This window comes from Oncorhynchus clarkii, chromosome 21, assembly GCF_045791955.1.
Source record: "Oncorhynchus clarkii lewisi isolate Uvic-CL-2024 chromosome 21, UVic_Ocla_1.0, whole genome shotgun sequence".
In the NCBI taxonomy this organism is placed as follows: Eukaryota; Metazoa; Chordata; class Actinopteri; order Salmoniformes; family Salmonidae; genus Oncorhynchus; species Oncorhynchus clarkii.
This window is the reverse complement of record NC_092167.1, coordinates 44,407,966-44,425,145: the sequence shown is the minus strand read 5'-3', so window position 1 is coordinate 44,425,145 and position 17,180 is coordinate 44,407,966. Positions and strand designations below refer to the sequence as shown.

The window sequence follows — 17,180 nt, the reverse complement described above, 5'->3', positions numbered from 1 at the left end:
GTGTTGTGGTGTCTCTCTATGTAGTGTTGTGGTCTCTCTCTTTATGTAGTGTTGTGGTCTCTCTCTTTATGTAGTGTTGTGGTCTCTCTCTTTATGTAGTGTTGTGGTCTCTCTCTTTATGTAGTGTTGTCTCTCTTTATGTAGTGTTGTCTCTCTTTATGTAGTGTTGTGGTATCTCTCTTTATGTAGTGTTGTGTTGTCTCTCTATATGTAGTGTTGTGTTGTCTCTCTTTATGTAGTGTTGTGGTCTCTCTTTATGTAGTGTTGTGTTGTCTCTCTTTATGTAGTGTTGTGGTCTCTCTCTTTATGTAGTGTTGTGGTGTCTCTCTTTATGTAGTGTTATGTTGTTCCTCTTTATGTAGTGTTGTGGTCTCTCTCTTTATGTAGTGTTGTGGTCTCTCTCTTTATGTAGTGTTGTGGTCTCTCTTATGTAGTGTTGTGGTCTCTCTCTTTATGTAGTGTTGTGGTCTCTCTCTTTATGTAGTGTTGTGGTCTCTCTCTTTATGTAGTGTTGTCTCTCTTTATGTAGTGTTGTGGTGTCTCTCTTTATGTAGTGTTGTGGTCTCTCTCTTTATGTAGTGTTGTGGTCTCTCTCTTTATGTAGTGTTGTCTCTCTTTATGTAGTGCTGTCTCTCTTTATGTAGTGTTGTGGTGTCTCTCTTTATGTAGTGTTGTGGTGCCTCTCTTTATGTAGTGTTATGTTGTTCCTCTTTATGTAGTGTTGTCTCTCTTTATGTAGTGTTGTAGTATCTCTCTTTATGTAGTGTGGTCTCTCTTTATGTAGTGTTGTGTTGTCTCTATTTATGTGGTGTTGTGTTGTCTCTCTTTATGTTGTGTGGTCTCTCTTTATGTTGTGTTGTGTCGTCTCTCTTTATGTAGTGTTGTGGTGTCTCTCTTTATGTAGTGTTGTGGTGCCTCTCTTTATGTAGTGTTATGGTGCCTCTCTTTATGCTGTGTGGTCTCTCTTTATGTAGTGTTGTGTGGTCTCTCTTTATGTAGTGTTGTCTCTCTTTATGTAGTGTTGTGTTGTCTCTATTTATGTGGTGTTGTTTTGTCTCTTATGTTGTGTGGTCTCCCTTTATGTTGTGTGGTCTCTTTATGTAGTGTTGTGTTGTCTCTCTTTATGTAGTGTTATGGTGCCTCTCTTTATGTAGTGTTATGGTGCCTCTCTTTATGTAGTGTTGAGGTGTGTCTCTGTGTGTAGTTTTGTGGTGTCTCTCTTTATGTAGTGTTGTGTTGTCTCTCTCTATGTAGTGTTGTGTTGTCTCTCTCTATGTAGTGTTGTGTTGTCTCTCTTTATGTAGTGTTGTGTTGTCTCTCTTTATGTAGTGTTGTGTTGTCTCCCTCTATGTAGTGTTGTGTTGTCTCTCTCTATGTAGTTTTGTGGTGTTTCTCTTTATGTAGTGTTGTGTTGTCTCTCTCTCTGTAGTGTTGTGTTGTCTCTCTCTCTGTAGTGTTGGGGTGTCTCTCTCTATGTAGTGTTGGGGTGTCTCTCTCTATGTAGTGTTGTGTTGTCTCCCTCTATGTAGTGTTGGGGTGTCTCTCTCTATGTAGTGTTGTGTTGTCTCTCTCTATGTAGTGCTGTGTTGTCTCTCTCTCTGTAGTGTTGGGGTGTCTCTCTCTATGTAGTGTTGTGTTGTCTCTCTCTATGTAGTGTTATGTTGTCTCTCTCTCTGTAGTGTTGGGGTGTGTCTCTGTGTGTAGTTTTGTGGTGTCTCTCTTTATGTAGTGTTGTGTTGTCTCTCTCTATGTAGTATTGTGTTGTCTCTCTCTCTGTAGTGTTGGGGTGTCTCTCTCTATGTAGTGTTGGGGTGTCTCTCTCTATGTAGTATTGTGTTGTCTCCCTCTATGTAGTTTTGTGGTGTTTATCTTTATGTAGTGTTGTGTTGTCTCTCTCTATGTAGTGTTGTGTTGTCTCTCTCTCTGTAGTGTTGGGGTGTCTCTCTCTCTGTAGTGTTGGGGTGTCTCTCTCTATGTAGTGTTGTGTTGTCTCCCTCTATGTAGTGTTGGGGTGTTTCTCTTTATGTAGTGTTGTGTTGTCTCTCTCTATGTAGTGTTGTGTTGTCTCTCTCTCTGTAGTGTTGTGTTGTCTCTCTCTATGTAGTGTTGTGTTGTCTCCCTCTATGTAGTGTTGTGTTGTCTCCCTCTATGTAGTGTTGTGGTGTTTCTCTTTATGTAGTGTTGTGTTGTCTCTCTCTATGTAGTGTTGGGGTGTTTCTCTTTATGTAGTGCTGTGTTGTCTCTCTCTCTGTAGTGTTGGGGTGTCTCTCTCTATGTAGTGTTGTGTTGTCTCCCTCTATGTAGTTTTGTGGTGTTTCTCTTTATGTAGTGTTGTGTTGTCTCTCTCTCTGTAGTGTTGTGTTGTCTCTCTCTCTGTAGTGTTGGGGTGTTTCTCTTTATGTAGTGTTGTGTTGTCTCTCTCTATGTAGTGTTGTGTTGTCTCCCTCTATGTAGTGTTGGGGTGTCTCTCTCTATGTAGTGTTGTGTTGTCTCCCTCTATGTAGTGTTGTGTTGTCTCCCTCTATGTAGTGTTGGGGTGTTTCTCTTTATGTAGTGTTGTGTTGTCTCCCTCTATGTAGTGTTGTGTTGTCTCCCTCTATGTAGTTTTGTGGTGTTTCTCTTTATGTAGTGTTGTGTTGTCTCTCTCTCTGTAGTGTTGTGTTGTCTCTCTCTCTGTAGTGTTGGGGTGTTTCTCTTTATGTAGTGTTGTGTTGTCTCTCTCTATGTAGTGTTGGGGTGTCTCTCTCTCTGTAGTGTTGGGGTGTCTCCCTCTATGTAGTGTTGTGTTGTCTCCCTCTATGTAGTGTTGGGGTGTTTCTCTTTATGTAGTGTGTGTTTTGTCCTATATATATATATATTTATTTATTTTAATCCCAGCCGTCGTCCCCGCAGGAGGCCTTTTGCCTTTTGGTAGGCCGTCTTTGTAAATAATAATTCATTCTTCACTGACTTGTCTAGTTAAATAAAATAAATAAATAAGTGATCCATGCGACCGGATGGGTCCTCGCATGCGAGCTTGAAAACCAAATGGCCCATAACCTATCTTCATTCCTCCTACTGGCCTATCATAAACATTTTTTATACAACATAATGTTATCAACAATAGCTCATTTCCAAAATATTCTAGCCTACGAAGGTGTCGTCCAAAAGTTGTGGCGTTCAAAAAAAAACAAGAAGAAGAACAAGAACAAGAAGAAGGCGTAAGATATTCTCAATCACAGTTTAATGACAGATAGAAAAATAAATAATCTTGTTTGTTCTATTATTTTACGAGGCAAATAAAGCTATTGTTAACCAGTTGTGAAGACGGTAGACTGCTTCTATCCAGCCCATGATGTAGGCCTGTAACCTAGCTCACTACGGTGCGACAGACTGGTCCATCATGATGTAGTCCTGTAACCTAGCTCACTACGGTGAGACAGACTGGTCCATCATGATGTAGTCCTGTAACCTAGCTCACTACGGTGAGACAGCCTGTTCCTCATCATGATGTAGTCCTATAACCTAGCTCACTACGGTGAGACAGACTGGTCCTCATCATGATGTAGTCCTATAACCTAGCTCACTACGGTGAGACAGACTGGTCCTCATCATGATGTAGGCCTGTAACCTAGCTCACTACGGTGAGACAGCCTGTTCCTCATCATGATGTAGTCCTATAACCTAGCTCACTACGGTGAGACAGACTGGTCCATCATGATGTAGTCCTATAACCTAGCTCACTACGGTGAGACACACTGTTCCTCATCATGATGTAGTCCTATAACCTAGCTCACCACGGTGAGACAGACTGGTCCATCATGATGTAGTCCTATAACCTAGCTCACTACAGTGAGACAGACTGGTCCATCATGATGTAGTCCTATAACCTAGCTCACTATGGTGAGACAGACTGGTCCATCATGATGTAGTCCTATAACCTAGCTCACTACGGTGAGACAGACTGGTCCTCATCATGATGTAGTCCTATAACCTAGCTCACTACGGTGAGACAGACTGGTCCTCATCATGATGTAGTCCTATAACCTAGCTCACTACGGTGAGACACACTGTTCCTCATCAGACAGTCATATGTGTGCCACACAGACACTGACACAGACATACCTGTTCTGCTCCTCTACCAGAAAATATTATTAGAAAATATTTGCCATTGCTATCCCTTGCCAGGCTTTAAAAAATATAGTTGGTCATGATGCGTCCAGCTGCATTTGATTTGCGCTACAGCCCAACTGTCATTTTAGATGAGTTTGTGGGGATGATCAATAAGGGCGATAGAATCGTATGTCACAATATGTGTTGGGTACATAATCACAATAGGACAAAGGCTGACATTGACCAACCCTACTAAAGTGTTGTTCCCGTGTCCAGTGTGGTCTGTCTGACTCTCAGCAGGTATCTAAGGTGTTGTTCCCGTGTCCAGTGTGGTCTGTCTGACTCTCAGCAAGTATCTAAGGTGTTGTTCCCATGTGGTCTGTCTCAGCAGGTATCTAAGGTATTGTGGTTCCTGTGTCCAGTGTGGTCTGTCTGACTCTCAGCAGGTATCTACGGTATTGTTTTTATTTATTTATTTATTTTACCTTTATTTAACTAGGCAAGTCAGTTAAGAACAAATTCGTATTATCAATGACGGCCTAGGAACAGTGGGTTAACTGCCTGTTCAGGGGCAGAATGACAGAACCATGGACAGATTGTGTTTCAGAAAGGCATAATCTAGTCCCTGATCTGTTCGGGTTGATTAGAGGCATAGCCTGGTCCCAGATCTGTTAGGGTTGATTGGAGGCATAGCCTGGTCCCAGACCTGTTAGGGTTGATTAGAGGCATAGCCTGGTCCCATACCTGTTAGGGTTGATTAGAGGCATAGCCTGGTCCCATACCTGTTAGGGTTGATTAGAGGCATAGCCTGGTCCCAGATCTGTTAGGGTTGATTAGAGGCATAGCCTGGTCCCAGACCTGTTAGGGTTGATTAGAGGCATAGCCTGGTCCCAGACCTGTTAGGGTTGATTAGAGGCATAGCCTGGTCCCAGACCTGTTAGGGTTGATTAGAGGCATAGCCTGGTCCCAGACCTGTTAGGGTTGATTAGAGGCATAGCCTGGTCCCAGATCTGTTAGGGTTGATTAGAGGCATAGCCTGGTCCCAGACCTGTTAGGGTTCATTAGAGGCATAGCCTGGTCCCAGATCTGTTAGGGTTGATTAGAGGCATAGCCTGGTCCCAGATCTGTTAGGGTTGATTAGAGGCATAGCCTGGTCCCAGACCTGTTAGGGTTCATTAGAGGCATAGCCTGGTCCCAGACCTGTTAGGGTTGATTAGAGGCATAGCCTGGTCCCAGACCTGTTAGGGTTGATTAGAGGCATAGCCTGGTCCCAGACCTGTTAGGGTTGATTAGAGGCATAGCCTGGTCCCAGACCTGTTAGGGTTGATTAGAGGCATAGCCTGGTCCCAGACCTGTTAGGGTTGATTAGAGGCATAGCCTGGTCCCAGACCTGTTAGGGTTGATTAGAGGCATAGCCTGGTCCCAGATCTGTTAGGGTTGATTAGAGGCATAGCCTGGTCCCAGACCTGTTAGGATTGACTGGTCAACTCCTATGATCTGTGGCATGACAGATTTGTGGCATGACCATGACCATAGCAGTTGTAAAGACATCCCAAACTGATCTGGAAACAGGCTTGAAGAGCTATACAGCTATAAAGCTGCAGGCCTGTGACTCTGTTTTTTCCTTGTGTTAGCTTGCGGTGGGTGGATCTGTCACGTTCTGACCTTAGTTCCTTTTTTTACATCTCTATTTTTGGTTTTGTCAGGGCGTGAGTTGGGGTGGGCATTCTAGTTTTTGTTCTATGTGTTATATTTCTGTGTTTGGCCTGGTATGGTTCCCAATCAGAGACAGCTGTCAATCGTTGTTTCTGATTGAGAACCATACTTAGGTAGCCTGTTCCCACCTGGTGGTTTGTGGGTAGTTATTTTCTGTTTCGTGTGTTTTGCACCTGACGGAGCTGTTTCAGTTGTTTCTTTTGTTGCTTGTTTGATAGTGTTCAGTTTTACCATTAAAATGATGAACACGTACCACCCTGCACCTTGGTCCTCACCTTCTTCCACCAACGGCCATTACAGGATCCTGATACACTACAAGCCATGCAGAACGCCTCAGTCTCCCAAGCACCACCATCATCTACGACCAGGGTCAGTGATTCCTGCCATACAAAGGACAGACAAATATCACATGTATGAAAAAAATACATGCCTTTTTATGGCTCAAATTAAATGTATTGTCTCAACAGAAATTCTTCCGTTGATCTCCACCAAACCCAATAAGAACATTTGCATATAATGTATATTATGTGTAAGGCATGATTGAATCACGACTGAGCCTCTCTCTCTCTCTCTACATCTCCACAGATTTGATTTGATTTGATTTGACCTGTCAGCCCAGAATGCTCTGGATCTGCTGTTGGGAAACTCACACAACAACAAGTTGTGACCTTTTCACGTGTCTGAGACCCTGGTGCAGGAGGTACATGTATTATCATGATACATTTAAGCAGTGAGGCCCGAGGGGCTGCTGTATGTGGACAATTTACCACGGCTAAGGGCTGTTCTTAGGCACGTCGCAAAGCTGAGTGCCTGGATACAGCCCTTAGCCGTGGTATACATGTTTGGTCATGTATTGGTCGTGTATACCGTGTATATGGTCTGATATACCACAGCTGTCAGCCAATTAGCCTTCAGGGCTCGAACCACCCAGTTTCTAATATTATATATTTGGTGTGGTGTAGATTATTTTCAGTGTTTGATTTATCACGGGCTGAACCTTTACTTTATGTGACGTTGTGTGGTGTTCACTGGGTTTGTTGTCTGTTCTGTTTGTTGGTGTTCATTGGTGTGAAATCACCAAAATAATGATCCATTCGGTCCAGCAGGTGCAGGAGGGTTATGAGGCAGGGACCATTGAGAATGGAGAGATCACCCAGCTGGCCATCCAGGCCTACGAGGTGGCAGAAGGCTTCAGTGTGTTGGAACAGGTGGACAAAGCTACATAGGAGATCGACAGCATTGGACCTGAATACAGGGTACAATCAATCACATCAGTCAGGTGCAACACCATGGTCTGACCAGGGTTGTGTTCAATAGGGCAATGGAAAACATAAACCTCTGCTCTCATTGGACATGTTCAAGCAGCACTCAGCTGTTTTCACTATGTTCCTCTGTGTGTGTGTTAACGTTTTCACCACGTTTTTGCTGTCCCAAACACATTTTTGTGATCGGGGTTAAATCCTGTGAACTCTCAAGTTCTACTGCCAATGAGCACTCAGCATGTAAGACAAAAATTATGATGACGAAGAGAAAAGCAGCAACAACAACAACTTTCTCTTGTCCTCTTTCCTTTCCTCCTTGAGGAGAAGGTCTGAGGGGATGAAATGTTCTCCTCCAATGCATTTTCAGAACGAGGCTAGCAGAGAGGGCACAAGGTAGGCTAGGAGAGGGCACGAGGAGGCTAGGAGAGGGCACGAGGAGGCTAGGAGAGGGCACGAGGAGGCTAGGAGAGGGCACGAGGAGGCTAGGAGAGGGGACGAGGAGGCTAGGAGAGGGCACGAGGAGGCTAGGAGAGGGCACGAGGAGGCTAGGAGAGGGGACGAGGAGGCTAGGAGAGGGCGGGAGGAGGCTAGGAGAGGGCGGGAGGAGGCTAGGAGAGGGCGGGAGGAGGCTAGGAGAGGGCGGGAGGAGGCTAGGAGAGGGCACGAGGAGGCTAGGAGAGGGAGAGAGGAGGCTAGGAGAGGGAGAGAGGAGGCAGGAGGAGGCTAGGAGAGGGAGAGAGGAGGCTAGGAGAGGGAGAGAGGAGGCAGGAGGAGGCTAGGAGAGGGCAGAAGAAGGCTAGGAGATGACGGATGAAGGAAGACTGGTGGAAATTCAACACCAGGGACACCTGAAGTCAATATTAAATGAATTACACTTTATTTTCAGTTAACTGGAGAGGTTCAATCCAAGCTGGATGAAAACTCTGCAAAGGGCTTTCCCTTTCAGTCCTTATATACTGCTACACAAACAAGTCATATAAGCATGATTCATTATTCATTCTTAACATTGGTTACTGCATGTGACTGACTGATACCTCACGAGGCTTCTTCTGTCAAAGCTAGGACCTTGAAACTGAGATACTCCTTTAGGTTCCCAGAGTAATGTTCTGGGCACACTGCCAAATGACTTGTCAGTGATATTAGCATTATTCTAAACATACGATCTAATATACACAGAGAAGAGTATATCAAAAGACTTTTGACAGTTACCACGTAGGCAGCGTTGACCTAGTAGTGACCCACAATTGCTTCCAAAGCATGTCGTCACATGGTTGTCCCATTCCTTTCTCAGACCCACATGGTCATACATGCCTTCCTGAGACCTCACAAGAACAGGAAGCGTCAGCTTTGCCTCCAAGAACAAGAAGGACCTGAGGAGGCACATGATGACACTTAAGTCCCATAATAAGTTGCATGGACTCACTCTGTGTGTAATAATAGTGTTTAAGATGATTTTTTAATGACTACCTCATCTCTGTACACCACACATTCAATTAGCTCTAAGGTCCCTCAATCGAGCAGTTCATTTCAAACACAGATTCAACCACAAAGACCAGGGAGGTTTTACAGTGGCTCGCAAAGAAGGGCACCTATTGGTAAAATAGCAGACATTGAATATCCCTTTGAGTATGGTGAAGTTATTAATTACACTTTGGATAGTTTATCAATACACCCAGTCACTACAAAGATACAGGCATTCTTCCTAACTCCTCTCTAAGTTTCTTCCTAGGTTTTGGACTTTCTAGGGAGTTTTTCCTAGCCACCGTGCTTCTACACCTGCATTGCTTGCTGTTTGGGGTTTTAGGCTGGGTTTCTGTACAGCACTTTGAGATATCAGTTGATCTAAGAAGGGCTGTATAAATACATTTGATTTGATGTTGGCCTGTCTGCCCCACCACGTTCAGGTCTATGACTCTGGGCCTACCTGCCTCCACCATGATATGACTCTGGGCCTACCTGCCTGCACCATGATATGACTCTGGGCCTACCTGCCTCCAGCATGTTCAGGTCTATGACTCTGGGCCTACCTGCCTACCTGCCTCCAGCATGTTCAGGTCTATGACTCTGGGCCTACCTGCCTGCACCATGTTCAGGTCTATGACTCTGGGCCTACCTGCCTGCACCAGGTTCAGGTCTATGACTCTGGGCCTACCTGCCTCCAGCATGTTCAGGTCTATGACTCTCGGCCTACCTGCCTGCACCATGTTCAGGTCTATGACTCTGGGCCTACCTGCCTCCAGCATGTTCAGGTCTATGACTCTGGGCCTACCTGCCTACCTGCCTCCAGCATGTTCAGGTCTATGACTCTGGGCCTACCTGCCTGCACCATGTTCAGGTCTATGACTCTGGGCCTACCTGCCTGCACCAGGTTCAGGTCTATGACTCTGGGCCTACCTGCCTGCACCATGTTCAGGTCTATGACTCTGGGCCTACCTGCCTGCACCAGGTTCAGGTCTATGACTCTGGGCCTACCTGCCTGCACCATGTTCAGGTCTATGACTCTGGGCCTACCTGCCTGCACCATGTTCAGGTCTATGACTCTGGGCCTACCTGCCTGCACCATGATCAGGTCAATATTCTATAGTATTCTATTCGGTTCCTATCTTTTTTCTTACATTAAGAGGTTCCACAAGAGGATAGTTTCACTTCAGGGAGAAAGAGCTGTTGACAACCAAACACAGTTTATTTGCAAGGCAACATTTTTATTTTATTCATTGGCAGCTGTGTACGTTGACAAAATTTCCCCAACCAAGTGACATAATCACCTATATAACATAACTGGAAGATTTATTCCTAGATTCAATGGAAGATCTGTGCTATAGCACAATTTAAATTTAAAGGCAATGTTCCCGCTGTTTGCAGAGACTGCATTCACCATAAATGCTGCGTCTGTCGGCTCAATCAGAAATTACTTTAACATTTCAATCCCACTGTACTTTCATGATACAGATGAAATCTAGCCATTAAGAATCTTTTGGGATCTCTGTAGATCTAGTGGATCTCTCGGTGGATATCTTACGCGGCCTGGGCCAGACCGACATAGTTGTTCTGCCTGTCAAAGATGGCGTAGTACTGCCTGATGAAGACATCTCCAAGGATCCAGAGCTGCTGAGTTCCACCGTTACCAAAACCAGTCATGCAGCCGTTGGAGTTCTACAGAGAGAGAGAGAAATAGAGAGATAGAGAGAGAGAAAGACAGAGATAGAGAGAGAGAAAGTCAGGCATATGTGGCCCTTTGCTCCTAGGATCTAAAAGAAAGGTAAAGTCTCAGATGTACAGGTGCTCTGAAGAAGGAGCTTGCATCAGCATTAAAGATCAGATAGGTCAGATAAGTTGTATGTAACATGTGTTTCAGTAGACTACCTGGGAGGTGTAGGCGGAGGCAGAGATGGTGAAGGCGTTTCCGTTGAGGGTGAAGGTCACCTCGGGCATGTTGGGGATGTTGTTGCAGTTCACGGAGGCCTAGGAGAGGAACAATAACATCATGGCATAGATTATTCTGTGGTTAATCAGAGGGGAAAAAACAACAACAAGAGAAAAGGTTTATACCCTTTTCACACTACAATGCCGTCCCAACCACAATATGCTGTTTCAGACATTTGCTCTTCCCACTTATTCTTTTTAGCACGGTCTTTCCAACAACTAACACGGCCGGGCAGCTTGGTTTGGCTCGGCTTGGTTCTGCTCAGTAGTGTGAAAAGCCTTATAGTTGGACATCTCTGTACCTGTGTGTGTGTGTGTGTGTGTGTGTGTGTGTGTGTGTGTGTGTGTGTGTGTGTGTGTGTGTGTGTGTGTGTGTGTGTGTGTGTGTGTGTGTGTGTGTGTGTGTGTGTGTGTGTGTGTGTGTGTGAGTGACTCACGTCTCCATACTGGTCAGTGGTGGCTCCGACCCAGCTGTTCATGTTGCTGATGTCAGTGGTTGGCCCAACGATCAGGGAGGTGCCGGTATCTATGATAGCCTGACACCCACCATTGCAAGCCACTGTGTTGCCGTTGATGGTAACGCTGGAAAGACAAATACTAGTTGAGTTGAACTGTTCTTCCTCTCTTTGGTTGTATGCATATTTATTGCTGTTGGGTTTTCGTCGTTAGCAAATAAACTTCAACTTGCTAAGTGCACAGCAAGATTAAGTCATAGGCTCCAGACTTGAAGTAGTTATGTTCATTTGATGTACTGCTCCAATGAATTGTGGGTGATTGCATGAAAGGATGATACATGAATATTGGTATGGATATGGACCAGGATATAGGCTCTGTGTGGACTAATGTACCTACCTGTCCATGTTGATCTGCCAGTAGGTCTCAGAGGACAGGGGGATCCAGGCGATCTGTCCGGTGTAGTAGTTAGACTCAATGTTTCCGAAAGACACCACACTACCCTCTGCTGAGTTTCTATTGGAGGAGGAGAAAGGTCAACAAGGTTGTTCTTACATTCTTATATATTAATATCACAACTAAGAGAAAAGGCCACCTCCCATCCAGGTATATTTGTACAGTGCAGTTACTATGTTACCCGCTCAGGTAGACAGAGAAGAGGTTCTGGGAAACGAGGCCCTGACTCATCATGTTGTCAAAGACTGGTGTGGCCCCAGAGGCCGCCAGGTTGGGGAAAGCCAGGCCCAGGATACCGTCGGCAACCATGTTGGCCATGAAGGGAGCCTCGGTCTGACTGGCACCAAAGATCTGCTGAGTCACAGAGATACCTCCCACCTGGAAAAACAGAACAGCAGGCATCAGTCACAGGGCACCATAGAAATGGAACTACTTGAACAGGTTTTCCCATTCAATTGATTGGTGATGTGTGGACCGGCGGCCATATTGAGTGTACCTAAAACAGTAATTATAAATCTTTGCTGACTCTACTGGAGTCAGTTACTAATATACCTGTGTATTTTTTTTTAGCATGTGATGTTATAAAATGGGACTGCTAGGGGATGGAAGGTGCTGAGTGGAAGATTATTTGGGGGGTTGTATTGTATGTAATGTACAGTATGTAATTGTATGTATTATAATAATGTGTCGCTAGCTACATTTCCATACCGAAACAGTGTCGTATGCCAGCTGCCCAGTCATGCTGCCAGTTCCGTACTGAATAGAAACGGGCTTGTTGGCCCACGTGAAGGTGCTGGACTGAGAAGGGTTGAACTCGGCATGGTTCTCTATTCAAAATATGAACGTGTTCATTAAGTACATACCGTGCCATTGCAAAAATGTAACATTCATTTATTCATTGGTATTGAGCTACTCTCTACAATCCACGCTCTAAATGAGACAATATGAAAATACATTCATCCTATTCTATGTTTTTATTGTGTTGAGAGTATCCCGTTATGCTGTAAACCTTAAAGGTGCTCACCTCATCCTCTCATCTCAACCCACAACAAAGTCTCTCATTCTCTGGCTAGGTACTCAATATGAAACTGTTTTTTTTTGCAACTCTGTCACAAGAGACTACTCAGAAACAATTGGAAATATAGCTATTCTCCAATTCCACCAGTATCCTTCATACCCCTACGGTATACTCACGGCAGGCCTGGCTGGAGCAGTAGACCGAGGGAACCCACAGGTTGGAGGAGCCCGTGTCAAAGATGACGTTGAAGGACTGGGGAGGGGTTCCGATGGAAATCACGCCGTAGTAGGACAACTGCAAGGAGGCGGCGAAACAGACATGCATTGGATGTCAGGGTCACACAGGTGAACATTTCACAGTACTATGAGGAAACAAGCATTTGTCTAACTATGTAGTTACATGTCAAGAAGCATGGCTATATGCTCTAAGCTCGTAATTAATTTGATCAGGCCAGTGTACATTTAATTTAAGCAAGACACGAACACAAACAGTAGAGCCAATGGGTTCAAACTATGCAGTCACAATATCCAACATGTAATGACATTTTTTAAACAATAATCATATAGCCAATAGACTAGCCTGGTCCCAGGTCTGTTTGCGTTGTCTACAGTGCATTAGGAAAGTATTCAGACCCCTTGACTTTTTCCACATTTTGTTAAATTAGTCTTATTCTAAAATGGATCAAATTGTTTTTTGTCCCTCGTCAATCTACACACAATACCCCATAATGACATCACAATACCCCATAATGACATCACAATACCCCATAATGATAAAAAATATATAATCCATTTAAGAATAAGGTTGTAACAAAATGTAGAAGAAGTCAAGGGGTCTGAATACTTTCCGAATGCACTGTAGACAACTCCCATGTTCATTGGCAATATAGAAAAAAACAGATCTGGGATCAGTCACCAGGCTAATGCAGTATATCACCATACTGCTTCTGTCTGTGTCTTACATCAGCATCGTTGGTCATAGCCTCATCACCGGTCTGGTAGAACTTGGCCATAGGGTTGTAGGGGAACTTCAGCCTGGTCTCCTCCCATATACCCTTCTCCATTAGGGTCTCTCTGGCAGTCTTCCCCTTGATCAGAGAGATTCTGAAAACACACAATCACAATCACCATTATTCGCCAATTACATGTACCAGGAATTTGACCTGGTGAAATGGTGCTGACAACAATAAGCAGAATATGAAGGAAAAAAATACAGAAAAACGAAGAAAAGACCATGACTGACTTGGTATTACACTCGGAGAGGGCCACTAGGGCACACAGGAGGACAGCCCACTTCATCATGGTTGCTTCTGGTTCTTCTTGGACACAGTGAGTGAAGTTAGAGTAGGAGAACCCAGGCCTTATATACAGTCACCCTGGACCCAATCCACAACCAATCGACCATGTCATGCCCTCCTTCAGCATACAATGTCAAGCAATCTGTGTGTCCCAAAATGGCATGCTATCCCCAATATAGTGCACTACTTTTGAATAAGGCCCATATGCCTCTTGTCAAAAGTAGTGCACTGTATAGGGGATAAAGTGCCATTTGAAACACAGACGATAACACAACTTCAGATAAGAAAAGTGCGATGTGGTTAGAAATACAAAATGCCCATGAAGCAAAAGTAGATATACTTTGGAACAGTGTTAATTGAACAGTCTGTCATTATCTAATCTTTGGAAACAAAATCTAGCTGGATGCTAGTTTGTGCCACTGTGGCGTCAGTTCAGATAAACCCAGGGTATGGCAAAGTGGGGTAAGGACACAGTTTTGGGAAGTTGAAGCTCATGTACTGCATTTCTACACAATTTAAAAACTCTAAAATACTATTTGGAGAACAGCAAAAAACAATTACTAATAAAAATGAATGACCAATATCAGGTTTAAAGGTCTGTGGAACGGCATATTCAAAACATTAGGAACACCTACCTAATAAATAGATGCATAATACAGGCTATCAAGTCACAACATGGCCGACTTCAAATGTGGACATCCATTTGCGGAGTGTGAGTTTCAAAGTTGGTAGAAGCAATTTAACCATAACATTACATCTTTATAGTAAAGGATTACATGCATTTATCATCGCATTTTCAGACTTTTTTCAAATAGGCTACCGCTCCTAATGTGATAAGTAAGATTGCATAGTCATAATTTAGGCTAGTAATATAACTCGATCTCTGTTAGAGAAAACAAAGCATGTCTGAGCGTGTACTGACAGAGTAGGCATAATCAGAGACGTTTCTTCTCCTTTCTTTGTACTGGAAAAGAATGTGGCTCTTTATAAACACGTGTGTGTGCTTAGTGAAGTTCAAATGAGGGAAAATGTCTTCCTCAGTTGGGTTCGATCCCCCTCTAGGGCCAGTGTTTTCTTCCCAGGCGTAATGCAAAGCATTATCGCTGGGATACGAGGTTACACCAGGGCCTGATGTTAAAAGTGGGTTTTTTATTTATGTACGAAGTGTTAGAAATGTATTCCTGTGTTCACCCTGTCCACATGCTCCATTCATACCTGGGCCAAGTTGTGCCAAGAGACCACTTTTTTTGGGACAAGCTATGTTTTCAAAAAGGGTATGTTTACATGAATTCTGATTATTCCCATGGGTGCACAACATCCTGAAATATATGTAGATATCTTTGTTAGTTAGAATAATTAACGGTTAGAGCATTGGCCAATAACATAAAAGCCGACAAGGAGAAAAATCTGCCGTTAACCCTAATTTGCTCCAGGCGCACCTTACTACTATGAGTGACCCTCTAAAACAACATATTTCACTGCACCTATCTGGGACTGAGTAATGCTGAATGTAAAAAAAAATGGCTCAACATACCCCACTCTCCCTTAGTACTCAATGAATGGCATTGCATTATCCTTTGCTGTACCTTTTCACAATCTTATCAAAATGTCCCATGTTTCCATTTGGAAAGTAGAGTAGCGTGCCGTTGCCAAAGTTATTTGATATCAGCATTCATCCGCAACACAGCAACATATGAAGAAAAAGGTTAAATACAAATCCAACACAAGTTTATCTACATTATTAATGAACAAATGGTGTGTAATCAGGCGCTGTTTATCAGTGCATTAAATGGAATGACTGAAGGTGTAGAGTCTTTTAACCAGTTATTCACCAGTTATTTTTCTAACATAAAGATGACCTGCAGGACACAATTCAGGACACAATTCACACTCTTGAAAGGAGATCTACTGCTTCGGTTTGGCACCTTCCACAATACAGATAAACCTTAGTATAACTGGGAGCATCTTTTACCTGAATGAGAAAACATCAGTAGATATATTATTTCTGAATGATAGAGTTTACAGCGCTATGTAATGAAATCATTCTGAAGTATATTGGTACACTGTATAGCACAATCTGTCACAATGTCCTCTTGAATGTTGCACACGGCTGACAGGTTTTGAGTTTCATGATTGAGTGTCTTCTTCCTCCTGCAGGAGACTGATAGGGTTTGAGTGGCATTATCTGAGTGTCAATATCTGTCTCTCCGCTATTGTTGATGATGTTGATGATGTTGTTGATAATGATGATGATGATGATAATGGTGATGATGTTGGGTGATGATGATGTTGATGATGGGGATGATGATGATGATGATGATGATGATGATGATGGTGATGATGATGTTGGGTGATGATGATGTTGTTGATAATGATGATAATGGTGATGATGTTGTTGATAATGATGATAATGGTGATGATGATGTTGGGTGATGATGATGTTGTTGATAATGATGATGATGAGGATGATGATGATGATGATAATGGTGATGATGTTGGGTGATGATGATGTTGTTGATAATGATGATGATGATGATGATGAGGATGATGATGATGATGGTGATGATGATGGTGATGATGATGATGGGTGATGATGATGTTGTTGATAATGATGATAATGATGATGATGAGGATGATGATGATGATGGTGATGATGATGGTGATGATGATGATGGGTGATGATGATGTTGTTGATAATGATGATGATGAGGATGATGATGATGATGGTGATGATGATGGTGATGATGATGATGGGTGATGATGATGTTGATAATGATGATGATGAGGATGATGATGATGATGATGATGATGGTGATGATGATGATGGGTGATGATGATGTTGTTGATAATGATGATGATGAGGATGATGATGATGATGGTGATGATGATGATGATGATGATGATGGTGATGTTGATGATGTTGGGTGATGATGATGTTGTTGATAATGATGATGATGAGGATGATGATGATGATGATGAGGATGATGATGATGATAATGTTGATGGTGATGTTGATGATGTTGTTGATAATGATGGTGATGTTGATGATGTTGGGTGATGATGATGTTGTTGATAATGATGATGATGAGGATGACGATGATGATGATGTTGATGAGGATGATGATGATGATAATGTTGATGGTGATGTTGATGATGTTGTTGATAATGATGATGATGGTGATGATGTTGGGCGATGATGATGTTGATGATGATGATGATGATGAGGATGATGATGATGATGATGTTGATGATGTTGTTTTTGATGATGATGATGATGATGATGATGGTGATGTTGATGATGTTGGGTGATGATGATGTTGTTGATAATGATGATGATGAGGATGATGATGATGATGATGATGATGAGGATGATGATGATGATAATGTTGATGGTGATGTTGATGATGTTGTTGTTTTTGATGAGGATGATGATGATGAGGATGATGATGATGATGGTGATGTT

The 17,180-nt window shown here is 43.3% G+C and overlaps 1 protein-coding gene across 1 annotated transcript; it reads right to left on the bottom strand.

The window, feature by feature from the left end:
* Positions 1-10,085: 10,085 nt before the first annotated feature.
* LOC139379478 (pepsin A-like) lies at positions 10,086-13,733 on the bottom strand. Its single transcript, XM_071122295.1, has 9 exons — positions 13,663-13,733; positions 13,382-13,523; positions 12,597-12,714; positions 12,111-12,229; positions 11,584-11,780; positions 11,346-11,462; positions 10,931-11,075; positions 10,434-10,532; positions 10,086-10,223 (listed from the first exon to the last, which is right to left on the bottom strand). Exons 1-9 carry the CDS (start codon positions 13,719-13,721, stop codon positions 10,086-10,088), a joined length of 1,134 nt encoding a protein of 377 aa, XP_070978396.1. The 5' UTR covers positions 13,722-13,733.
* Between the last annotated feature and the right edge of the window lie 3,447 nt (positions 13,734-17,180).